Raw genomic sequence first — 23,133 nt, 5'->3', positions numbered from 1 at the left:
TTGCACTTCCAGGTATTTTTTACAAGTAAAGGCAGAGGAGCCAGCATTGTGGCACCGCGTGCTACGCCTCTGCCTGTAGTGCTGGCATCCCATGAGTGCCGGTCTGAGTTCTGGCAGCTTCCCTTCTCCTCCGGCTCCTGGCTGACGTGCCTGGGAGGCAGCAGACGGCCCATGTGGGATACCTGGAAGCAGCTCCGGGCTCCTGGGTTTGGCCTGGCACAGCCCTGCCCTGGCTACTGTGGCCATGTGGAGAGCAATCAGCAGATGGAAGATTCAATCTATATCTCCTCTCTGTAACTCTGCCTTTCGACTAAATTGAGATAGAATTCAAAACACAAAACTCAGTTTTAAAATGTACAGTTGTGTGGTTTTCAGCGTATTCGGGTGTTGTATCTGATTTCACAGCATTCCTGACGGCCGGGCACGCTGCAGAGCCATGTGGCAGAGGGGCCGCCCTCTGCGCGGCCATCTGGATCAGGAACTGTCAGGCAGTGGTGAGCAGACCTGCACCGCACGGAGGGCAGGCTGCCGCGGGGGGCGCCTAGGTTCCTGGGGGCTGTGCGGGGTCACCCACCTCAGGGCTGCCTCCTGGGTGCGGCTCTGCCTCTCGCCTTCCCTGGCGCGCTCCAGCTGCCTCTCCAGCTCAGCCTGGGTCTGCAGCAGCTGCTTCAGCTCCATGCTGGGGGGACAAGCAGAGCCCGTCGCAGCTGGGGAGCTCATCCCCCCACGCCCCCGGACAGAAGCTCATCAAAGGCCCTCACTTCCAGACAAGGTGCCTGGAGCAGGCTGGAAGGTGAGCTGACGTCCTGCGTGCGACTCAGGGTCCCGCAGGGATTGGGGGCACCTCAAACACTCGGGGAGTGTGCTGCAGGTAGCCAGGGGCAGGGGCAGGCCAGGACCCCCTGGACGGCACTGCTGTGCCCGCCGGGCTGCGCCATGCCTGTAGGTGTCCCCCGTGTGGCAGGGAGACCGAGACTTAGGGCATGTGGTAGCTTAACAGATAACTCTAGAAGCTATTGACATTTCAAAATGACTGACTGAATTTTAACACCTCTCTATGAAATGCTGCTTTTTATCAGCCCAGCTCCGGGCCACTAAGGCTGCGGGGACCCCTACACGGCCAGGTCACCTGAGCGCAGGTGAGGCTCACTCACTAGGAGCCAAGCTCATCCTGCGAGGGCAGAGCACCCAGTGTGTCTGGCTGGGTCACACTTGGGCCTCACAGAGGCCACTGGAGCCACACTTGGGGACCCCTCGGTGGGCCTGCCTGAGATGTGGGAGCCCTCCCACGGCAGCTACCCATTTTGCAGTCCAGGCTCAGGCGTGCCGTCATGGCAGGAGCCCCGTTCCCCCGGACATGCCCTTGGCCGGGCCCCGGGCACCTACTCTTTCTCCAGCAGCTGGGCTTGCAGCATGCCCCGCTCTCCCTTCAGGCTCTTCACGGCCCCTCGGAGGCGTGCGAGGTCCTCTGGGCAGTCTGTCGGAGGCTGTCTGTGCAGGGGCAAGACGGACGCTGAGGGAGCCAGGGGCTTCTGCTTGTCCGGCTCTGCGGCCAGGGTCTTGGAACTCTCCATTGAGTTTATCTTCTGTAGGCGACGCGGGCATTGATTAGGCCCCGCTCATCCTGCTGCCCAGCCCCCAGAACAGAGGAGGTGGCCCTGGGGAAGCCAGCCTCCAGCAGGCCCTGCCCAGCACAGCGTTGGCTGGGAGTGGGCATGTGGTCAGTAGGGCTGAGAACACCCAGAGGGGCTAGGGGTTGTGTGCCCCGTGCTGCTGACCCCGCAGCCCCCGGGCCCCTGGCCACCACAGGGCCGTGGACACGCCCGGATCCTGCACTTCTCTGCTGTGTCTCAGCCCGGGGAAATGCTTTCCATATTCTGCACCTCTGGGCCTTCTGCTCCTGCCAAGCTTCATTTTTAAGATGCCACACATAGAACTTGCTCAGTTTTTACTGTGAGGTTTTTGCTCGAGTCGCCTCTGCGTGGCCACACCAGCCAGCACCCACTCTGCCGTGTGAGGCCTCGACCCTTCACCCCCTGCAGTGCCCGACTCCTCCCTGAGCTGTTCATTCCCCGGGCTTCCTCCTGGCAAAGTGGGAGAGGGTGGCAGGCAGTGAAGCGGGCAGGACGGCTGGGAACCCAGCTCGCACAGGGCCACCGGTGGCTAACACTGCACTGGGTGACCCCGGCCTAGCCCCCGGCAGCCCTCAGGTCCTGTCCCTTCATCTGCTCTGGGTGCGGTCTGTGAACCCCGAGCCCCCCTCAGGGCCACCCACCCTGCCCTGTCACCTTCTCCAGCTCAGCAATGCGCCTCAGCAGCCGGGGCTTGCTCCACTCCACGTACCCTGCAGAAGCCAGAGTTTTGGAAAGACGATCCCGCCATCTCGCTGGCCACACTGGCACAGCCCAACCTCCTCAGCAGGCCCAGCTCACAGGCCTGAAGGGTTGGTAGGCCGCTGGCAAGGCCACGAGGCTCACGGTGGGCTGGCTCTGGCCCTCTGAGGGCATTGTCAGCACTGGACACCTGATCCCTTTATGCCTGGCTCTGCCCCAGGCGCCTCTGGCCTCCCCAGCCCTAAGACCCTTCCTGCCGAGGAGCCCAGTGGGCCCCGCTCCACCGTCCTCGGCTGCCAGGGCACCCGCCCGCCACCTCAGTCAGGCTGCTGCTCCCGACTGGCCTTGTTCGAGGGGGTCCACCGGGCGCCCTTCAGGGCCACCCCACTGTCCTTATCCTGGACCACTGGCACAGCAGCTCGTCACACCTCGGCCCCCCGGTCCCTCCCCTGCCTCAGGACAGGGTTGCTTATCCACTCCAGGTCCTGGGAACCTGCCTCCTGCGCTCCTCCTGCAGGCTGGGCCACTCATGTGCCATGAGGGTTTGCTCACAGGGACACCTGGGACTGACCCCCTTTCACCCCTCGGTGTCACGCCATCCAATCCCCACACCTCACCACTAGTGTAAGGGCCGTTGTCTGGGGGTCCCCACCCCCTTTTCTGCACAGAAGTCGGGACCCAAGGGCAGTAGTAGGGACACCCTCTGCTCTGCACAGCCCCGGTCCAGCAGACATCTTCACTGCCCTGATTTCTGTGCCTTCGCTGGGTACCACCTGGGCCTTTGCCAGGGTACACAGGCCGCCCTGCTGCTCCTGGCCCAGCCTGGCCTCAGCTGCCTGATAGCTCTGCCTTTGAGCAGGCTGTACTGGCTTCCACCTCAGTGCCCCCTGCCTGCCCACCACACCCTTGCTGCCCCTCTCACTTCATAGCCCTTCTGTGCACTGGATGAGCTGACCCTTCTGTGGGTGGCCCTGCTGCTTGGTCCCCTTCTCTGTGCCCAGGACACAGGAGGTAGAAGACACCACCTCTGTGCAGCAGTGCCAACGTCCTGGCCATGGCATGGTGCCCCCATGGCGGGTACCCTGGATGGTGGAGTTGTGGGGAGCCACTCAGCATGCGGTCCCTTCTGTCACCCCCTTCTGCCCCGGCCATGGCACGGTGCCCCCATGGCGGGTACCCTGGATGCTGGAGTTGTGGGGAGCCACTCAGCATGCGGTCCCTTCTCTGCCACCCCCTCCCGTCCCGGCCATGGCACGGTGCCCCCATGGCGGGTACCCTGGATGCTGGAGTTGGTGGGAGAGCTACTCAGCATGCGGTCCAGGTCCTCCTTCAGGCTCTGGTTCTCCTCCGTCAGCTCCTGCACACTCCGCGACAGGCTCAGCAGGGCGCTGCTCACCTTCTTCTGCCGCTTGATGCCGGTCCTCCTCTCCCCTGCGGGCCTGGGGACCGGGAGGCCAGGGGGCTGTGAGCGGGCAGCCACACCCATGCTGCCCAGCACTCACCCTATTCAGTAAGAGTGTATGAGTACCAGCGTCATGGTTTACACCTTGTCAGTTTTAGGGAAACTGATTTTCTCACTTGTTGTATAAAGGGCTGCCATTTTGTAAGAGCCATTTTGCCTCTTACAAAAATCTAAAAATACATTTAGGTCCTCAGATCTGCACATTTCCTGTTTGTGACGCTCCTACCCCTGTAAGCCCTGTGGGCAGGGCTGGTGCAGCTGGCAAAGCTACCGCTTGGCACATGTGCTTCCCGGTCTGAGCCCCAGCTGCTTGACTCTTAACTCAGCGTCCTGCCCACATCCCTGGGAGGCGGTCAGTGACGGCGCAGGCGCCGCCCGAGTCAGCCCCACAGGGGACTCCTGCCTCCTGGCTTTGGCTTGCCCCGGTCTGGCTATTGGGGGCGCTTGGGGAATGGACCACCAGTTGCATTGTATCCCTCTGTTGCTATTGGTCTGCCTTTCAGATAGATGTAAAATACACATGTGCTTCCATGGAAGTGCACACACGCGCACAGCGTGAGCCTCCTCAGCAATCAGATGTGACCATCAATGCCGCGCGTCCACGTTCCCTCCCGGGGGGCTTGTGTCCACTTGTACTGGTCGCCTGGCATCCATGGCACACAGAGGCTGCGGTGCAGGCACGTGGGAGAGCCGGCAAGCCTGGCTGCACTGCGAGGGACAGTGCCATGGCCACAGCCCCATGCCAGGGAGAGACCACTGAGTACCGAGTGAGGTGTCTGGAGCCAGGTCTGACCTGCCAAACAGAGCGCTGTGCCCAGTGGCTGCCAGGCACCTGAGCCCAGTTTCCTGCAAGGGCAGGGGTGATCACACAGGCCTGAGACAGCTACTGTGGATGCAGGACAATTGTTAACAAGGTCCCCACAGTATGCCACCATGGGTACAGGAAAGCAGGGCTGGCAGGCTGGCAGGGCTGGCAGGGCTGGCAGGGCGGGGCCCCAGCAACATGCCCCCTCCAGTCATGTTGACTGCATCTACTTTAAGGACACCCTGTTTGGGGGAGACGGGCAGTCTGCGGGCTGAGCAGAACCCTAGCATGTCTCATTTTCTGGAATTTTCTGTGTCCATGGCTTTGTGAGAGGAGGGACGGAGGACAGGGTTTCCAGACTGTGCTGGAGGCCGGCAGGGAGCCTGTGAGGCTGGTGCTCAGGGCGCGGAGTCCACCAGCTGTCCACAGGGAGCCGGGGTGAGGGCACATCTGCCCAGCCCCAGGCGGGAGCAGCCCCGAGGTGGGGCAGGTGCTGGCCTCCCCTGTGGCCACATTGCTCTCAGGGCAGCCCCACTGACATGGGGCCGACACAGGACACTGCGTCCTAAATGTGATCTCACCTCTTCGCTGTGGGGTCAGAGCTCGCCAAGAGTGTCTGCAGTCGATGGATCTGTGAAGACCAAGTTGAGCTGCATTAGAAAACACGGGGCATGAAGATGCCCTGCTACTGAGATGTGCTGGCATCCCTGGAGGGTGAAGGGCACACTGGTGGACGGGAGGATGGGCTCCCAGGCTGGCCTGGCCCCCAGCCTCCCACCCACCTCCTCATAGTAAGTCTCCATGGCGATCCGCATCTCTTCCAAGCTGGTGGTCTTCATGTCTGTCTGGAGTTTGCTGAAAACCAGAGGTCAGAGTTAGCATGGTGGCATGGGGGCCCGGGCAGAGGGCCTTGCAGGGAGCCAAGCCCTGGGCAAAGCCTCCAGTTCAGGTACAGAGATCCTCACAACAGGAGCAGCCACGCTCTAGGGCAGGCAGAGGAGTTCCCTGCAGAGCAGGCGTCCAGGAAAGGTACTGCCTCTAAGCAGCTGCAGAAAGAGCTCAGAGGGGCCAGCTCGCTGGGCAGCACCCAGCCCAGGATCAGAGGGCTGGCCTTCAACAGGGAGCCAGTGGAACTCCTGGAGTACAGGAGCCCCAGGACTCACGGCACACTGCTGCACTTGTCCTTAAGTGGGACATGCAGGGAACTAGTGTCCCTGCCCCAACACAGCACAGGGAAACGCGTGCAGGCTTGGGGAGCGAGGGAGGGTGTGGGCACCGAGTGCCTGGTCAGCAAGTCCTGCACGTCACTGGACGTGACCTGCACCCTAGGAATACTGAGGGAAGACAGGCGCACGTGCGCACACACACAAATACACACACACACACACGTACGGCCAAGTGCAGACCCAGGAGATGGGGGCACAGCTGCTATTCCGGTAGAGACAGAAACCAGCCCAGGTCTGAGACAGTGGGGTGCAGGCCCTTTAGAAAGGCAGGCCAACCACGGGAGGTAGCCCCACAGTGCCCTGAGCCCTGCAGCACTCCGAGCCCTGTGGCCCTGAGCCCCACGGCGTCCTGAGCCCCACTGTGCCCTGAGCCCTGCAGCACTCCGAGCCCTGAGCCCCACGGCGCCCTGAGCCCTGCAGCACTCCGAGCCCTGAGCCCTGAGCCCTGAGCCCTGAGCGCGGCCTCCTTACTTGATGGTGCTGTCCTTCTCCTTGCACTGTTGCTCCAGCTTGAAGACCCTCTGCCTCAGCCCACTGATGACCTGCAACAGAAGCTGGCACCAGTCAGGCCCCCGGCCCGGGCTCAGTCCGCCCCACCTTCCCTCCGGCCCGGGGCCTGCTCCCACACGATGGGCCTTTCTGCTTAGCCACTGACCTCTTCCAGCCCCTGCTCTGTCTCATTCACTCATACATCCCTGAGGAAGGTGGTAAGGAGCGGGCACTCCAGTGGCCAGCTCAGCAGGTAGGCCGGGCAAGGGAACAGGGACTGGGCATGGGACCAGGCAGTGTGTGGCACCAGCCACACTAAGAAAGCCACTGCCATCAGAGATACAGAGACCCCAGGCTGTGAGCCGTGGCCCAGGCCGCAGCGGGGCGACCCAGGGCCCCAGGAAGGGCCTGCCACACCTGTCCCTGTCAGGGTCAGCTTCCAGCAGGCCCAGGCTGCAGCGGGGCGACCCAGGGCCCCGGGAAGGGCCTGCCACACCTGTCCCTGTCAGGGTCAGCTTCCAGCAGGCCCAGGCTGCAGCGGGGCGACCCAGGGCCCCGGGAAGGGCCTGCCACACCTGTCCCTGTCAGGGTCAGCTTCCAGCAGGCCCAGGCTGCAGCGGGGCGACCCAGGGCCCCGGGAAGGGCCTGCCACACCTGTCCCTGTCAGGGTCAGCTTCCAGCAGGCCCAGGCTGCAGCGGGGCGACCCAGGGCCCCGGGAAGGGCCTGCCACACCTGTCCCTGTCAGGGTCAGCTTCCAGCAGGCCCAGGCTGCAGCGGGGCGACCCAGGGCCCCGGGAAGGGCCTGCCACACCTGTCCCTGTCAGGGTCAGCTTCCAGCAGGCCCAGGCTGCAGCGGGGAGACCCAGGGCCTCGGGAAGGGCCTGCCACACCCGCCCCTGTCAGGGTCAGCTTCCAGCAGGCTGCCGCCTTTGCTTTTCTCCTTTTGAACAGAAGCTTTTAAACAGGATCTAAGGTGACTTTACGCTACAGTAATACAGGAATGCGCTCTGTTAAGAAATTGATTTACAAGGCAGGTGCTGGGGAACCAAGGCAGGGAGGGATCTGCTGTCCTGCCCCGTCACGGCAGCTGGAGCCGTGGACAGGTGTGGCCAAGACAGAAGCTCGGCTTGGTGAAATCCATACTTGCCTTTTTTGTAATATGCATCTTTAACTATTTTTGAAGATCTCAAGTCTTTTGAATCGAAGTAAATATCTCTCATTTCTGTTTCCCACGAGCGTTTTCCTTCTTGCTTGCTGTCCAGGGGGCTTTCCTGTCAGCCCTGGGGCCAGAGCTCACAGGCGCAGCTTGGGCAGGGCCGGCGCCAAGCCAGGGGGCTTCCCTAGGCTTCTGTTATCTGTCCTTGCCCCCTCAGGAGCCAGCTCAGCCCTCAGGGTGCACCACACGCCCTCCCGTGCCAGCACGTGCCAGCACCCTGGGGCACACAGCTGGCTTCGCCTCATCACGCACGGCCACATCCACGTGACCTTTTCTTGTAGACTCGCATTGCGTAGCTAGAGGTATGGCTGTGTGCTTGCTGGTCTCAGGCTGCACACCCGCCTCTGTAGGTACAGCGCCCACAGGCTACGCGGCCTCTGTAGGCACAGCGCCCACAGGCTACGGGGCCTCTGCAGGCACAGCGCCCACAGGCTACAGGGCCTCTGTAGGCACAGTCCCCACAGGCTACGGGGCCTCTGCAGGCACAGCGCCCACAGGCTACGGGGCCACAGCAGGCACAGCGCCCACAGGCTACGGGGCCACAGCAGGCACAGCACCCACAGGCTACGGGGCCACAGCAGGCACAGCGCCCACAGGCTACAGGGCCTCTGCAGGCACAGCGCCTATAGGCTACGCGGCCACAGCAGGCACAGCGCCCACAGGCTACGCGGCCACAGCAGGCACAGCGCCCACAGGCTACGCGGCCACAGCAGGCACAGCGCCCACAGGCTACGCGGCCACAGCAGGCACAGCGCCCACAGGCTACGCGGCCACAGCAGGCGGCACCAGGGCGTGTGTGTGCCCTGGCCAGTCCTTCCAAGGCAAGCCTTGACCACACCCCGCTCTCCTCTGCAAGTGTCCCTCGAGGGCATGGGCTGGGACAGCTGCTCTGAGAGCACTTGAAGGATGGACACTGCCTATACCCAGGACCTGGACCCCTGCCCCCAGTTATACTCAGCACCCTTCAACATTTTTATACAGAGCTGTGATGTACTTCACTCTAAAAAAATCTGTTCAAAAAAAGTTTTGCAGCAGCAATTCCTCTTTGTAAAGCCTCTTAAAATGTCCTTCAACCTGGGCCTGGCACGGTAGCTTAGCGGTTAAAGTCCTTGCCTTGCATGCGCCAGGATACCATATGAGTGCCGGTTCTAATCCCGGCTGCTCCATTTCCTTTCCAGCTCCCTGCTTGTGGCCTGGGAAAGCAGCAGAGGACGGCCCAAAGCCTTGGGACCCTGCACCCGTGTGGGAGACCTGATGAGCTCCTGGCTTCGGATCGGATCAGCTGTAGCTGTTGCGGCTGCTTGGGGAGTTAATAAATGGATGGAAGCTTTTCCTCTCTGTCTCTCCTCTGTATATCTGACTTTCCAATAAAAATAAATCTTTAAAAAAACTTTCTCTCAAACTAGGCAGATATAAATATCCTTGTGCAAATGGCTTTTCGCAGGTGACTGTTGGATGAGCGGCAGTGCTAACTACACAATGGCTTTCCATTATTGAAGGAGCCAGAGAGGGAGCGACAGGAGGGTCCTCACTGAGCTGGAGACAGAGCCCACGGGCATCTTCCCAGGATTTGGGCACATTTCTTCACCTCAGCTTCCAGAGACTCACACGAGGTCACATGAGTGTGCAAACCGAGCACTTCTTGCTGTGGGAGCCGCTGCGTGTGGAGACAGACAGCAGCCCAGCTGAAGCTGCCTGCAATGTCCCGGGCAGAGCCATCCTCCTGCAGGGACACGGAGCACAGCGGCTCGTGCCTCAGAGTGGCCTGTGCGTGCCCGGCCTGCAGGCTGCTCCTGTCTCTCCGGGTCCGCAGGTCGTGCTGCGGTTTTTTTTTGTGCGTTCGGGACAGAAGCAGTATTGCCTTGGGGTCACTCCCTCCCTGATGTCTCCACCTTCTTGGGGGCTTCATCTGCAGTCCTTTAGTCATGTCACTGCCACGGTGCTCCACATGGAATCCGTGCCAGCACCAGCTTTCCCACCCTTGCAGGCGGGCGGGCCCCGGCAGCCCTCCTCGGCACGGCTCCTGTGCATGCGAGCTGTGCAGGCCCGCGGGGCTTCGCTGGCTTTGTGATGCAGTGTTGGGCACTGAGGCACCTGTGTGTGTCCCGTGCCTACCTCACTGCTCTGCTCCGCTCAGGCTCACTTGTCAAGCACAACAGTGTGGGTGTGAGGGGAAGCTCTCTGTGACTCACTTCATAACAGCAGGAGGGCTCTTGCAAAAGTTGGTGGAAAATGAATTCATCAGTTTATTTCAATTCAAAAATAATTTTAATTAATGCAGTTCTTGGAAAGTGTGCACAATGAAAAAATTGTAAAGATTTCAGATTATTTTGCACCAATATATATACCTCTGAATTCAATTTTCCCACCAACTCTAAAGCATCCGGCTTCCGTGGCCCCTGGCCAGCTTGTAAATCTCCTGGATGCTCCCCAACCATACTGCAGCATCTTCCTGTAGCTCTGTGGGAGATGTTTCTAGAAGGTTCTGCCCCTCCGTCCCACCCCCTTTCTTGTTGGCACTGTGGAGCTGTCTGGAGATTACTCACCCAACCAGTGTCAGGCCGTTTCTCCGCCAGAGTGCGAACCAAGTCGGGGCCCTGCGGTAAGCAGACGTACGTGCAAACATCGAGTGGCGCCCGGCGGGCGGGCGGGCAGGAGCCCGGCACGAGCCCACTTACGCGGCCGGGGTCCAGGAGCTGCGCTATCTGCCGGTCCTTCCTGCTGTTCTCCTCCTCCAGGCGCCGCAGCCGTGTTCTCATCAGATCCACATCGCTTTTCTGCGCGTGCAGTGACTGAAGAGAAGAACGGCCCGCGCACACGCGGCGGGCACACACACCGGTGAACACAGGCTGCCCGGGCACAGGCCACACACCCTGAGCGTGGGAGGTCCCCACTGGGCCCCCGCACAGGCAGCCGCGTCACGACCCTCGGCCATGGGAGCCGCGTCACGACCCTCGGCCATGCCCGCACAGGCAGCCGCGTCACGACCCTCGGCCATGGGAGCCGCGTCACGACCCTCGGCCATGGGAGCCGCGTCACGACCCTCGGCCATGCCCGCACAGGGAGCCACTTTTGTCACACTGTGTGTTGCTAATGCTGATAAATATTTACTCTAACTATGGCTCGGAGAGCAGGGGTCCCCAACATTGACCTGTGGGTGTCCCCCCAAGCTGTGCCGGGACTGGAACAAAGCATCCGCACTGCAGTCAAGTGTTTTCCATGACGGTGATTCAGCCTGCAGCTAGCACGCACTTTGCCACGACAGCTAACTCTGGGCTTCCACACTTGTCTCATGAGACTCAGAAGCCAGGTGGACTCAGAGGGAGCCTGGTGTGGGAGTACGCCAAAGTGGCTCTGCTGCTCTGCCAAACGCCTGCCCTGCTCTAACAAAGGGCTAAGAACGGCCCCAATCAGAACCAGGCTGGAATGCAACACCCATTGGTTCCAGTGGAAGACAGGGCTGAAAACAGAATCGACCCAGCAATTGCAACCACCAGCTGATGGGGCGATGGACTGTGTCGGGCCCTGTACTGGCAAGTACACACAAGAATCTGGTCTGGGAACACCTCAGACAGTTTCTTTGGGGATCTCCCCAATTGAACTGCCAGACTCAACCCTAACCATGAAGAGCAGTGCAGGTTCCATGGTCTGCCATGGAGTGGAAGTGCCAGAGCCGAGCCTCCTCAGAGGCCCAGACGGAGCAGTGGACAGCATACCCAGGGGCACATGGAGGATATGGCAGTCCATCGGAACCTGCAGAGGACACCTGGTACCACAACAGAGGACAGAATAAATCAATCCACCACGCCACCCACAGGTTGGCAGTGAAAAACTGGGCAAACGGAGACTCTAAGGTGGACTGTGTCAATCAGTGGATTCTGCAGCGACCTCTTCGTGCTTGGAGTGGCGAGACTGGCAGCAATTCAGAACTGTTGAACTATCAAAACCACTTGAGCAAGACCCTCGGAGCATGCCCCACATCAGGACCTGGGGTGGGTGGAGACTGGGTGGGGCTTCTCCCTTTGTCCCCCCCTTTACCCCAGATACAGGAAAAAATGTGAAAATAATAAATCTTACCCACTTTCCAGTAGCCCCTGAACTTTGTGCCCTAATTAACTATGTAAAGGTTGTCAAAAATAACGAAAAAGAAAAACAAAAACAAAACACGGCCCCCATGAAGATGCTGCCATGGCTAAGTGCAAACATCCTGGAAACCTCACCCAAGACACAGAACACCAAGAGGCAGGAGGAAGCCACCGGACTGGAAGCCAGCAGCCAGCCTCAAGGGCAACGGGCTCCAGACAGCAGGGAGAGGACCAAGCAGGGGACGGGGGCGGCACCGGCAGACATGCAAGTCACCCAGAGAGAGAAAAGACAGAGCGAGCCTCAGGGCCCAGCACCCAGCGAGAGAGGCAGGGGGACAGAAAGAGGGAGGGAGGGAGGGAAGGGGGGGAAGAGAGAGCCTCAGGGCCCAGCACCCAGAGAGAGAGAGAGAGAGAGAGAGAGAACACAGACAGCGCCTCAGGGCCCAGCACCCAGGGAGAGAGAGAGAGAGAGAGAGAGAGAGAGAGAACAGACAGAGACTCAGGGCCCAGCACCCAGGGAGGGAGAGAGAGAGAGAGAGAGAGAGAGAACAGACGGAGACTCAGGGCCCAGTACCCAGAGAGAGAGAGAGAGAACACAGACAGCGCCTCAGGGCCCAGCACCCAGGGAGGGAGAGAGAGAGAGAGAGAGAGAGAGAGAGAACAGACGGAGACTCAGGGCCCAGCACCCAGGGAGAGAGAGAGAGAACAGACAGAGACTCAGGGCCCAGCACCCAGAGAGAGAGAGAGAGAACACAGACAGCGCCTCAGGGCCCAGCACCCAGGGAGGGAGAGAGAGAGAGAGAGAGAGAGAGAGAGAGAGAGAGAGAGAGAACAGACGGAGACTCAGGGCCCAGCACCCAGGGAGAGAGAGAGAGAACAGACAGAGACTCAGGGCCCAGCACCCAGGGAGGGAGAGAGAGAGAGAGAGAGAGAGAGAGAGAGAGAGAGAACAGACGGAGACTCAGGGCCCAGCACCCAGAGAGAGAGAGAGAGAGAGAGAGAGAACACAGACAGAGCCTCAGGGCCCAGCACCCAGAGAGAGAGAGAGAGAGAGAACAGACGGAGACTCAGGGCCCAGCACCCAGGGAGAGAGAGAGAGAGAGAGAGAGAGAACAGACGGAGACTCAGGGCCCAGCACCCAGGGAGAGAGAGAGAGAGAGAGAGAGAGAGAGAGAACAGACAGAGACTCAGGGCCCAACATCCCTAACCAGACGGGGAACCAGAAGAATGTGTGAGGAAATGATGATGTGAAAGCTGCCAGTTTTGAAGACCAACCTGCAGGCTGAAGAAGCGGAGAAGACCAGGCAGACAGACCCCAACTCCCCGATAGGCACAGCCCAGCTGACTGCCAGCTCAGACGGCTCACCTGCAGGAGCAGCAGGCAGCTGCCGACCAGGGAGGAGGGCCCGGGGAGGGAAGGCTGTCCCTGCAGAGGTGCTCTGACTGAGACAGAAGGGACAGACAGCACGTTGGAATGGCAGGAAGGCGGCAGTGCCAACATCTCAGACGGGTGCCTCACTTCCCATCCAGCTCCCTGCCTACAGCCTGGGAAGGCAGCAGAGGACAGCTCAAGACCTTGGGACCCTGCTCCCGTGTGGGAGACCCAGAAGCAGCTGGACTAAGTAGTCCTCAGAGAACAGAGAGGGATAATGGCCGAGTAATCCCACCACGCCGGTAACACCGACGCTCCACGTAGCATGGTGGGAGCAGACAAACCCGGCACAGCTGGAGACCCAAGCACCCCTCGCTGCTGAAACAGCCACAGGCCATCGGCAAGGCTGCGGGGCCCCGAGATGTGCCTGGCACAGCACCACCTATGCCGCAGCCAGCAACACAGAGCAAGCCACGCAAACCTAACACAAGAATTGAAATTACAGAATGTGACCTATGGCTGAAATGCATCAAACCAGAAACCACAGCAGAAAACTAACAGGAGTCAGGTGACACAGTTTCAACAACGACAACACGCACAGCCTGTAGACACTGTCGGCCGGCTGTGCAGAGCTGAGCGGGAGACACCTGACACCTGGGACAACTCAGGGTCCCGGCTCCAAGCCACACCCTACGATTCCAGGCCCAGCATCACCAACCAGTGGCTGTCGGGTGGCACGGCAAGGAGATGGTGTGCGTGACGGGAAGGGGCGCCATGAGGGCACCTTGTGGTGGCCAGAGACGTTTCTCACTGCGACTCTCCGTGGAAGATGCCACTACACCAAGGGACAACCCAACCCACTGCACCTGCAGGAAGGGCCCAGGGGCCACAAGGCAGCCCGTCTGCACACCACACTCTCCCAGCTCGGCCCTGCACTGCAGACCTCAGCGTTGCTACTGGTGATAGTGAAAGGCAGGGCAAGTTCCATCTGCTCATTTGCTCCCCCAGGGCCACAGTGCCGGGCGTGGCCAGACATGCCAGGAGCTCCACCTGCGCTTCCCTCGGCGCACTTGGGCCATCCTCTGCCGCCTTCTTAGCTTGGCACTGGAAGTGGAGCAGCCGGGACTCCAACCACTGCTCATACAGGATGCCAGCGTTCTGCCACGGCCCTGTCCGCACCCCATCTTTTCACAGGAAGCTGAGGCATGGCTTGCACAGATGCGCTGCTCTGGCGTCAGGAGCCTGGAGGGCTGGGAGTGAGCTTGCTTCTGGACTCCGCACACTATGCGGAGGGTGTCCAGTGCCACGCCGAGCAGCCCGAGTCCAGGCCGCGTCCGTTCTTCACCCACAAAGCCTGCTGGGCAGGGTTCCCGCGGTATCCCGAGCAGGCGCAGCTGGGGACGGCTGCCTCGGGCCGTCCTGCCCGGCCATGCCCGGTCCCTGCTGGTCCCTCTGAGGACCAGGATGGCAGCCGCTGCCCGGGCAGCACTCTGCTACACGGCTTCATGGCTGCTTTCTTCCGAGATGACCTGGACTTGTCTTCTCTCCGGACCAACAGGAAGGGCTGACTCCCGTGGCCCTGGGAGACGGCCTTGACTTCTCAGCACGCCCAGCATGTGGGCTGCCAGGACCCAGGGGGCCATGAACCCCCAGTATGATTGGCCCATCTTCTCCGGGCAGGAAACGCTGATGTGTCCTCACTGTGATGCCGGCGGTGGTCCCAGGGACACATGACTTTCACCTGCACCTGCTGCTGGCAAACCTGGCCAGACGACTAGCCTCACGTGGCGAGGCCGGGCTGTTCCTGCCTGGCCCCTTCCTCGTCTGCTTCACTGGGACAGGGTGTGTGGACGGTCGGCAGCACCAACACTCCCACAGGTGCAGGGTCACTGAGGTCAGCACTGCGGGCCTTGGAACAGAGGGCTGCGGCTCACCCGCCTTGCCCTGGTCTCCCCTCTGCCTGCTGGGCAGAGCAGGTGCAATCTCCCCAGCCGGTGCCCGCACACTCACAGCCCAACCCAGCTCTCGCTGTGGAAGCAACAAAGAGCAGACAAAACCACTACCTTCTTCAACTCGATGATCTCGTCATACATGTCTTCCTTCTCGCGGTACACAGGAGTCCCCGGGGTGTGGCCTAGAGGAAGACGTGACAGGAGTCCTTGACACATCACAGGACCTGCCACCAAACACCGAGCGCAAATACGCGCCATGGCCGCAGTCAGGATGTCAGCATGACGCTGCCAGCGCCCAGACCTCTCAACAGCCTGGGGTGCCAGCTGCAGCACACCACTGCCCGCAGTCTGGGGCACAGGACCAGAGGGCCACGCGGAGGACACTGCAGCTGCTGTCACAGCTGGACACACCACACTGATGCAGACCCTCACGCCTCCAGAAGATCACACGCACCCCACCCGCTCCACTTCTGACACGTGACCCCACATCCCATCCACCCCACTCCCGACACGTGACCCCACATCCCATCCACCCCACTCCCAACATATGACCCCACTCCCCATCCACCCCACTCCCGACACATGACCGCACGCACCCCGTCCACCCCACTCCTGACACGTGACCGCACACACCCCGTCTACCCCACTCCCCGTCCACCCCACTCCCAGGTACTCCCCCTGCTCTGAAGCAGAAGTTCCGGGCAGGCACTAACCTTGCTTGGCTGTCCCTAGCCAGAGTTTCTGCGGGGACAAGGGCATCCTGCTGCTCAGAGGGGCACTGCCGGCCATCTTGAGAGCCTTCCAGGACGTCACTCTCCTCGGCTTGGAGGAATAGGGCGACTCTGCAAAGCCATCATGGCATCAGGCTTTCCACACCCACCAAGCAACTTGAGTGCCTGGACACTCCATGCCCACTGAGCAGGCGCGAGGCCATGGTCACTCCCCAACCACCCAAGCAGCCGTGAGGGCGTGGCACTGCACACCCACCAAGCAGGCGTGAGGCCATGGTCACTCCGACCCACCGAGCAGGCGTGAGGCCATGGTCACTCCCCAACCACCCAAGCAGGCGTGAGGCCATGGTCACTCCTACCCACCGAGCAGGCGTGAGGCTGTGGTCACTCCCACCCACTGCGCAGGCCTGAGGGCCTGTCTACTCCGGGTAAAGTCCCAGCAGGGACAAGCACTGCTGTCTCCTGGCTGTTTAAGAACGACTCTAGGAAAACAACGCTATGGCAGATGTAAAGGAAAACCACACAGGGTGGCCCACGCACTTCTTCAGAAAGTCAGATATACAGAGAGGAGAAACAGAAAGATCTTTGTCCAATGATTCGCTCCCCAAGTGGCTGCAATGGCACAGCCAAGCCAATCTGAAGCCAGGAGCTCTCCAGGTCTCCCACGCGGGTGCAGGGTCCCAAGGCTTTGGGCCATCCTTGACTGCTTTCCCAGGCCACAGGCAGGGAGCTGGATGGGAAGAGGAGCTGCCGGGATTAGAACTGGCACCCATATGGGATCCTGGCGCAGGCAAGGTGAAGAGTTTGGCCACTAGGCTACCGTGCTGGGCCTACACATCCGCCTTTACATAGTCACGTCACAGTGCCAGCTACAATACTACAAGTTGGTGGAAAAGCAGAATTGAATGTGTTTTTTTTTAAAGATTTTTTTTTATTACAAAGTCAGATATACACAGAGGAGGAGAGACAGAGAGGAAGATCTTCCATCCGATGATTCACTCCCCAAGTGAGCCGCAACGGGCTGGTGTGCGCCGATCCGAAGCCGGGAACCAGGAACCTCTTCCAGGTCTCCCACACGGGTGCAGGGTCCCAAAGCTTTGGGCCGTCCTCGACTGCTTTCCCAGGCCACAAGCAGGGAGCTGGATGGGAAGTGGAGCTGCCGGGATTAGAACTGGCGCCCATATGGGATCCCAGTGCGTTCAAGGCGAGGACTTTAGCTGCTAGGCCACGCCGCCAGGCCCCGGAATTGAATGTTAAGTAAGACTTCAAGCCCATGCAGCATTTGTCATGGACCTTTTTCTGTGCAGTTTTCAAACAGAATGCCCAAGCTGGGTGCTGATGTTCTTGGCTGCGCAGCCTGGCGTTGGGACCGGTGACAGGTGGCCAGCCAGGCTGCTCTTCCCCCACGGCCACGGCTTTGTGGCTCTTGGAGGAGACATGGTGAGCGTCTGCACAAGCAACTCCTCCAGCTCCGTGGTGTTGTGCACCAGGAACACGTGGAAGCCGCTGGGCAGCAGGTGCTTGGCGTCTCGTCGCTCCTGTAACCAATGCTGGGCAGCTGGATCTGGCCCTGACCCTCCGCCACACGCGCTATCAGCACCCAGGGGCTTCCGCCCGCTCCACCTGATCTTGACACGGCGTCCGACCCGGGGCCAGATGAACTCGAGGACCTTGGGTTTCCCCAGGGAGCTGCAGGCGGTCAGGAGCCGCCACGGTTGAAGCCACTCCCTAGAGCAGGTGCCCCTGCTCGGAGCATGCGCTGCTGCAGAACATCTTCCAGTCCAAGGCCACCATGAGAGCTGCGGCTCCACTGCCCCCGGCTGCGGGAGCTGACACAGCACTGGCCGCTCCACAGACACAACCAGGAGGCCGTGCACGAACTGCTTAAAGACCCTTAGGATCAGGGATTTCAGGTTTTCTTTTTAGCTTAACAAAAACCTTATCTTTTCTGTTTCCCACCTATTTTTGCATCCTGTGTGTTCACTGCTCAATTGCTCTGAGGGACCCAGGAGTCACACCCAGCACCGGGGCACGGCTTGGTGCAGTGGCGGGCTTCCAGGAGCTGCAGATGCCCGCGACCCATCCCAGGTGGTCTGGGCCAAGTCCCAGTTTCCTGCGAGCCGCAGGCAGTAGCCAATCAGAGCAGGCACAGATGGCATGCCGGCTCCTGGCTCTGGCCTGGCCCAGCTCTGCGGGCTGTGGGCCTTTGGGAAATAAACCAGCACATGCAAGACAAATAGTAAAAACTCGTGCTGGAAACAGAACTTAATATATAAAATATCTAGGAAAAAACGAGAAAAATAATCTGTCTGGGACCTTTGTTTTTTTAAGACTTATTTTTTTATTGGAAAGGCAGATTCACAGAGGTCTTCCACCCACTGGTTCACTTCCCCAAGTGGCTGTAGCCGAGCCGATCTGAGGCCAGGCACTTCCTGACCGAGCTCCAGTGGCCGTCTGGGGAGGGAACCAGCAGGTGGAACAGATTATTTCTCTCTCTCTGAAGTCCATGAAAAAAAGATTTTTTATTTCAGGGCCTGGCATGGCAGTCTAGTGGCTAAAGTTCTTGCCCTGAATGCACCAGGATCCCATATTGGCACTGGTTCTAATCCTGGCAGCCCCATTTCCCATCCAGCTCCCTGCTTGTGGCCTGGGAAAGCAGTCGAGGACGGCCCAAGGCCTTGGGACCCTGCACCCGTGTGGGAGACCCGGTAGAGGTTCCTGGTTCCCAGCTTTGGACTGGCACAGCACTGGCCGTTGCGGCTCACTTGGGGAGTGAATCATTGGGCGGAAGATCTTCCTCTCTGTCTCTCCTCCTCTCTGTATATCTGACTTTGTAATAAAAATAAAAATAAATAAAATATTTGCAAAAACAAGGGTTATCTTCCTCAGAAAGGCGGATCCAGAGAGGAGATCTTCACTGCTGGTCCCCCCCAGGTGTGCACAGCGGCTGAAGCCTGGAGTTTTTCTGGGTCTCCCGTGGGGAGTCAGAACCCAAGGACTGGTGTCACCTCACATCAGCAGGAAGCTGGATGCAGGCACTGCAGGTGGAGGCGTAAGTTGTGATGCCACAGTGTGGCCCCGGCTGGATTTCTGGGTTTGCACGTACATTCTTTCCTCTGCATGGTCTTTCTGATTACACTTCCTTGGGCGCATCTGAAGAGGCACAGGCCTTCCCTCAGCGTGTCACACATATAGGTGAGACTCCGTAAGAAATGTACATGAAACATACAGGCAGTGTGGTCAGAGAGGGCTGGTCACAGCCCGGGTCCGCGTGCGGTCAGGGAGGGCTGGTCACAGCCCAGGTCTATTTGCGGTCAGGGGACACTGGTCACAGCCTGGGCCCAAGGGTTGTCACAAACACACACACTGGCATCCATGGCACAGCATGGAGGCAAACTGAGGCCTCGGGTCCCCTGGACCAAGTCCATCCCAGCAGGGCCTCCCGTTCCGGGCTGAGCACACGAGGGGAAGGATCCAGTGGCAGAGAAGCAGAGGGGCAGAGGATTCGCTGCGCCATGGTGCCCGCACCTGCCCGGGCAGGGCCAGGGTGAGCTGGCTGCAGCTCAGAAGGGTGAGGCTGACTGAGCCCTTTCGTCGCACAGCGTCTGGCCGACATCGGCATGTGAGCTGTGAGGAAAGCAGGGCCAGGGGGGCAGGCTCTTTGCCTTGGGACAAGTGGGACTCCACCAGCTGGTATACCCGAGGCCCCAGCGCTGGGTCCACGGGCGGCAGGGCCCTGCCCAGCAGTTGGAGCTGCTCAGAGGATCAAGAGTCCTTGCAGCGTCCCCTGGGCCCGCAGAGAGTGGCGTCCAGGGCACAGCCCGGTTAAGCTGCGGAGGAGAGGGAGGCTGCAGGCTGGCTGTACTTACTTGGCGATGTGGGTGGGGGTCTGTGGACACTTCTCCTCGTTTTCTGAAAAGAAGGAGAAACGTGGTGAAGGCCCTGCAGTCCCACGGACAGTGTCATGTTCACAGGGACTCGGGGGGCAGGCCAGCGGGGCTCCAAGGCGCTGTCAGGACATCACACGTGTCCGCAGGGAACACGCTGGGCCCAGGCTTCAGAGCATGCAGCCAGAGGACACCGGACCCAAGGCCCAGCCCCTCCACGCCGTGGCCACTGTCAGCCTGGAGCAGGGGGTGGGGGCCCCATGGGGCATGTGCTCAGAGCAGGGGGGCAGGGCAGCTGGCTTGTCCCGGTGGGTCAGCCGGAGTTGTGGCAGTGGCTGCGTCACAAGCAGCCAGGACTCGGCTCCCAGGCAGCAGAGTTCGCTGCACGAGCCAGAGAAGGGGCTGCGGCTGCAGTAGCGGGGCCACAGGGCCTCACTGCCTCTGACCACCCCAACATCGGAGGACCCCGATGCCAGGCTGGGCCTCAGCTGAGCCGCAAAGTGTGACTGCCAAGGCCATCTTTGTCCCCAGTCCCGCCCCAGCCAGGAATGGAAGGGGGCACGCTAACTGGGGCTCAGGCTCTGACCCCGCAGGCAGGACAGGAACTTTTCAATGAACATTGCTCAGGATTGACTTGGGGGTAAAAGCTGCAATAATAATCCCCGACGGCTCGGGCACCGTGTGATGCCGGGCTTCGGTGTCTCGGCTCTGGGCACAGGCTGTGCTCACAGATGGCATGCAGGCGGGGTGGCTGCCTTGTTGTACTCACCGGCTCGAAGTCAGACTCCAAGGTAACTGCCGACTGAGTGTCCTCCCCCTGCAAGAAGAGAGGCGCGTGTCGTCACTTCCAGCCAAGCAGCGCAGGCCGGGCGGCAGGGACCGTGAGACATGACACGCAGACCCGTCCGGCAGGCTGTCTGTCGCATGCCTGGGCACACTGCAGGGTGTCTGTTCTGGCTCACCTTTGCAGTAAAGGCCACGGGCCCGGGGCTCCACAGGAGGGAGCCCCAGGCAGGCAGTGACAGGCACGAGGCACACTAGGGGACACGCTCGCGCAGGAAGGCCACAGCCTGCGTGCTCCAGCGACTGCCCTGGCCCTGGGAGAGACATCAGAGCTGTACCATCTGACGTCAGCTTGAGGGGAGAGGGAACTTTCCTCGGGCGATGTCTGTATTAACACACTCAGACTAGGATCCCAAGAACGAGTGACAGAAAATGTCCCCAACTCCCCCCAAAACACCACGGGGGTACCTGACAAAGCTGACGTTTCTGGCACAACCCGGATGAGCCACAGCAGGGCGCTGCAGGACCCACCAGGTGGGCAGTACACTTACACAACAGTTCTCAAAAGCTCGGCCTGGGACGCCTGCCGCGCATCCACGCTGGCTCACGTCACTCCTGGCTGCTGTGCTCCGGCTCCCGCTAACCGCCTGGGAGAACGGCAGGAGACTGGCCAAGCGCCCGGGCCCCTGGGGGGAGTTCCAGGCACCTGGCTTCTCCCTGACCCAGCAGGGAACCAGCACACGGTAGATTCCTCTCTCTGAAACTTTGCCTTCCAAATAAATCAGTAAATATTTGCTTCTAAAGCATAACCTTGACAAAACGTTCAGCAGCCTGCAGACGCAGCAATGGCGCTGTGCCACGCACAAGACCCCTTGGGGAGGCGGCGGCCGCTGCTCAGCATGTGTGCGTGTTGGCTGCCCGGGCGGCCGTGACTGACAGCCACAAGCCAGCAGCTCGCAGCGGCAAGGAGCGGCCCCATGGCTCTGCTGGAGCCCAGGAGGGGCAGAGCAGGCCAGGAAGGCAGAGGGTCGGAGCCTATGACCCTGACCCAGGAAGGCTGCAGGCCAGCGCCACTCCCGATACGCCACAGAAACCCTCCACAAAAGACAGGTGCAACATCTCTCGCTTGAAGATCTAAACACAGGGCAGGTCCACGCCAGGTTCTTCATCATTTCCGATTTCAGGGTCAGAATGGCCAACCAGGACCCAGGCAGCACGGAGCCTGGCCTAACCCTGGGACACTAGCCTGTGCCAGCCACAGAGCGAGGACAGAAGCCTGGCTCAGGGTGGCAGGACCACAGTGGACACCCGTGCCACCCACCAGGCAGAAGGCACTCCTGCGAGGAGCGCAGAGCACTTAGGGACAAGCAGATCAGAGAAGGTGGTTTCCATGCACACCAACTCGAGCTCCAAGCAGCTACTCCCACAGCACCATTTTCCATGGATTTTCTCAGAACCTCTCGTACTTGGACTAACTGAAGACCGAGAAAAAACAAAAAAGGACACAGGGCAGCTGGGCGGGCGTGCTCCATGACTGTGACCCTGGGGCACACGGCGGTGTGTCTACTCCACTCACCGTGGCTCGCACGTGGACAGCGGGCCACGGCGGGGAGCTCCCTGCACACGCACACGACGTGCCAGGAAGCCAGCACGCCCAGGGGAGCTCTGGAGGGCCTGGTCAGTCCCTGCCCTCCGGGAGCCCCTCCTCTGGCCCAGGTTCAGCCCGGGTTAGGGGCTGCCCGCCTCCCACAGGGCGAGCCTCCCTGAGACGATGCACCGGGTCCTAACTTTTGGGGCTTCAGGGTCCACCTGAGGGGTGGCCGTTCCGGAAACCCTGAGCAGGGCGCGGCAGGCGGTGGACGCCCACCGTGCCTGGCTCGCTCCCTCCCGAGGCCGGGCCACCCCGGCCACACCGCGCCCCCCTGACTCGGGCATCACCTCCTCCGGGAAGCCTCCCAGCAGGCTGGGCAGGGCCGGGCTCCCAGAGCCTGGGACGTCCTCCCTCACTTCTCGATCCATGCCGGGCGCCCCGAGGCACTTACACAGGAGCGCGGGCGTCCCGAGGCCGCGGAGGACGCGGGCCAGGCCGGGGCCGGGCGCGCGCCACGGGGGCCCGGGAGGCCCTCCTATGCGCTAACAATCCCGGCGGCGGTCACCCTGCCGCCCCGGGGTCCGCCTCCCCGCTCCGGGGCGGCCCTCACCGTGTCCGAGGCCGGTTCCGCCGTGTCCAGAGACATGGCGACGGCGCCGCGCTCCCGGCTGCGCGAGGCCCCGGGCCGCCCCGGTCACCCGCTGCCATGGCAACCGCGCCGCCGGCGGACCCGGATGCGGCGGAAGCACCGCCTCCCCGAGCCGGCCCGGGCCGAGCGTGCGCGCGCGCGGAGTGCGGGCCCGACCAGGGTCTCCCAGCCGCCTCCAAGCGAGAGGCGTTTCTGGACCTGTTGAAAAGTTCTGGAAAAGTTCAAGAAGCCTTCAAGGGATCATGAGAAGTGCAGTTAGCAGTTCACTTGGGAGTTTTAAAGTCTGTGCACAGGTTTTGCATAACACACATTCTGCCTGTTAGAAAAAAAAACAACTGATTTGGATCTCAGTGGACAGAGGGGCAACCACCTAGGGTCCTACCCAGGCCACCTGCCCAGACCACCTGCTCAGACCACCTGCTCAGATCACCTGCCCAGATCACCTGCTCAGACCACATGCCCAGACCACCTGCCAGGGCACCTACTCAGACCACCTGCCCAGGGCACCTGCTCAGACCACCTGCGCAGGCCACCTGCTCAGATCACCTGCC

At 60.9% G+C, this 23,133-nt stretch overlaps 1 protein-coding gene across 1 annotated transcript in view; it reads right to left on the bottom strand.

Annotated features, from left to right (window-relative positions):
- The window catches only part of IQCE (IQ motif containing E), a 36,376-nt gene extending 13,797 nt beyond the window's left edge, over positions 1-22,579 (bottom strand). Inside the window, 14 exon segments of the mRNA XM_004598146.2 lie at positions 575-679; positions 1,387-1,586; positions 2,289-2,344; positions 3,609-3,772; positions 5,182-5,231; positions 5,383-5,455; positions 6,298-6,368; positions 10,079-10,129; positions 10,211-10,324; positions 15,053-15,123; positions 15,655-15,783; positions 19,542-19,584; positions 20,329-20,376; positions 22,544-22,579. Of these exon segments, the coding sequence (XP_004598203.2) occupies positions 575-679; positions 1,387-1,586; positions 2,289-2,344; positions 3,609-3,772; positions 5,182-5,231; positions 5,383-5,455; positions 6,298-6,368; positions 10,079-10,129; positions 10,211-10,324; positions 15,053-15,123; positions 15,655-15,783; positions 19,542-19,584; positions 20,329-20,376; positions 22,544-22,579 (1,211 nt within the window).
- Between the last annotated feature and the right edge of the window lie 554 nt (positions 22,580-23,133).

Source organism: Ochotona princeps, chromosome 24, assembly GCF_030435755.1.
Source record: "Ochotona princeps isolate mOchPri1 chromosome 24, mOchPri1.hap1, whole genome shotgun sequence".
In the NCBI taxonomy this organism is placed as follows: Eukaryota; Metazoa; Chordata; class Mammalia; order Lagomorpha; family Ochotonidae; genus Ochotona; species Ochotona princeps.
This window is presented reverse-complemented; position numbering and strand designations above follow the sequence as displayed.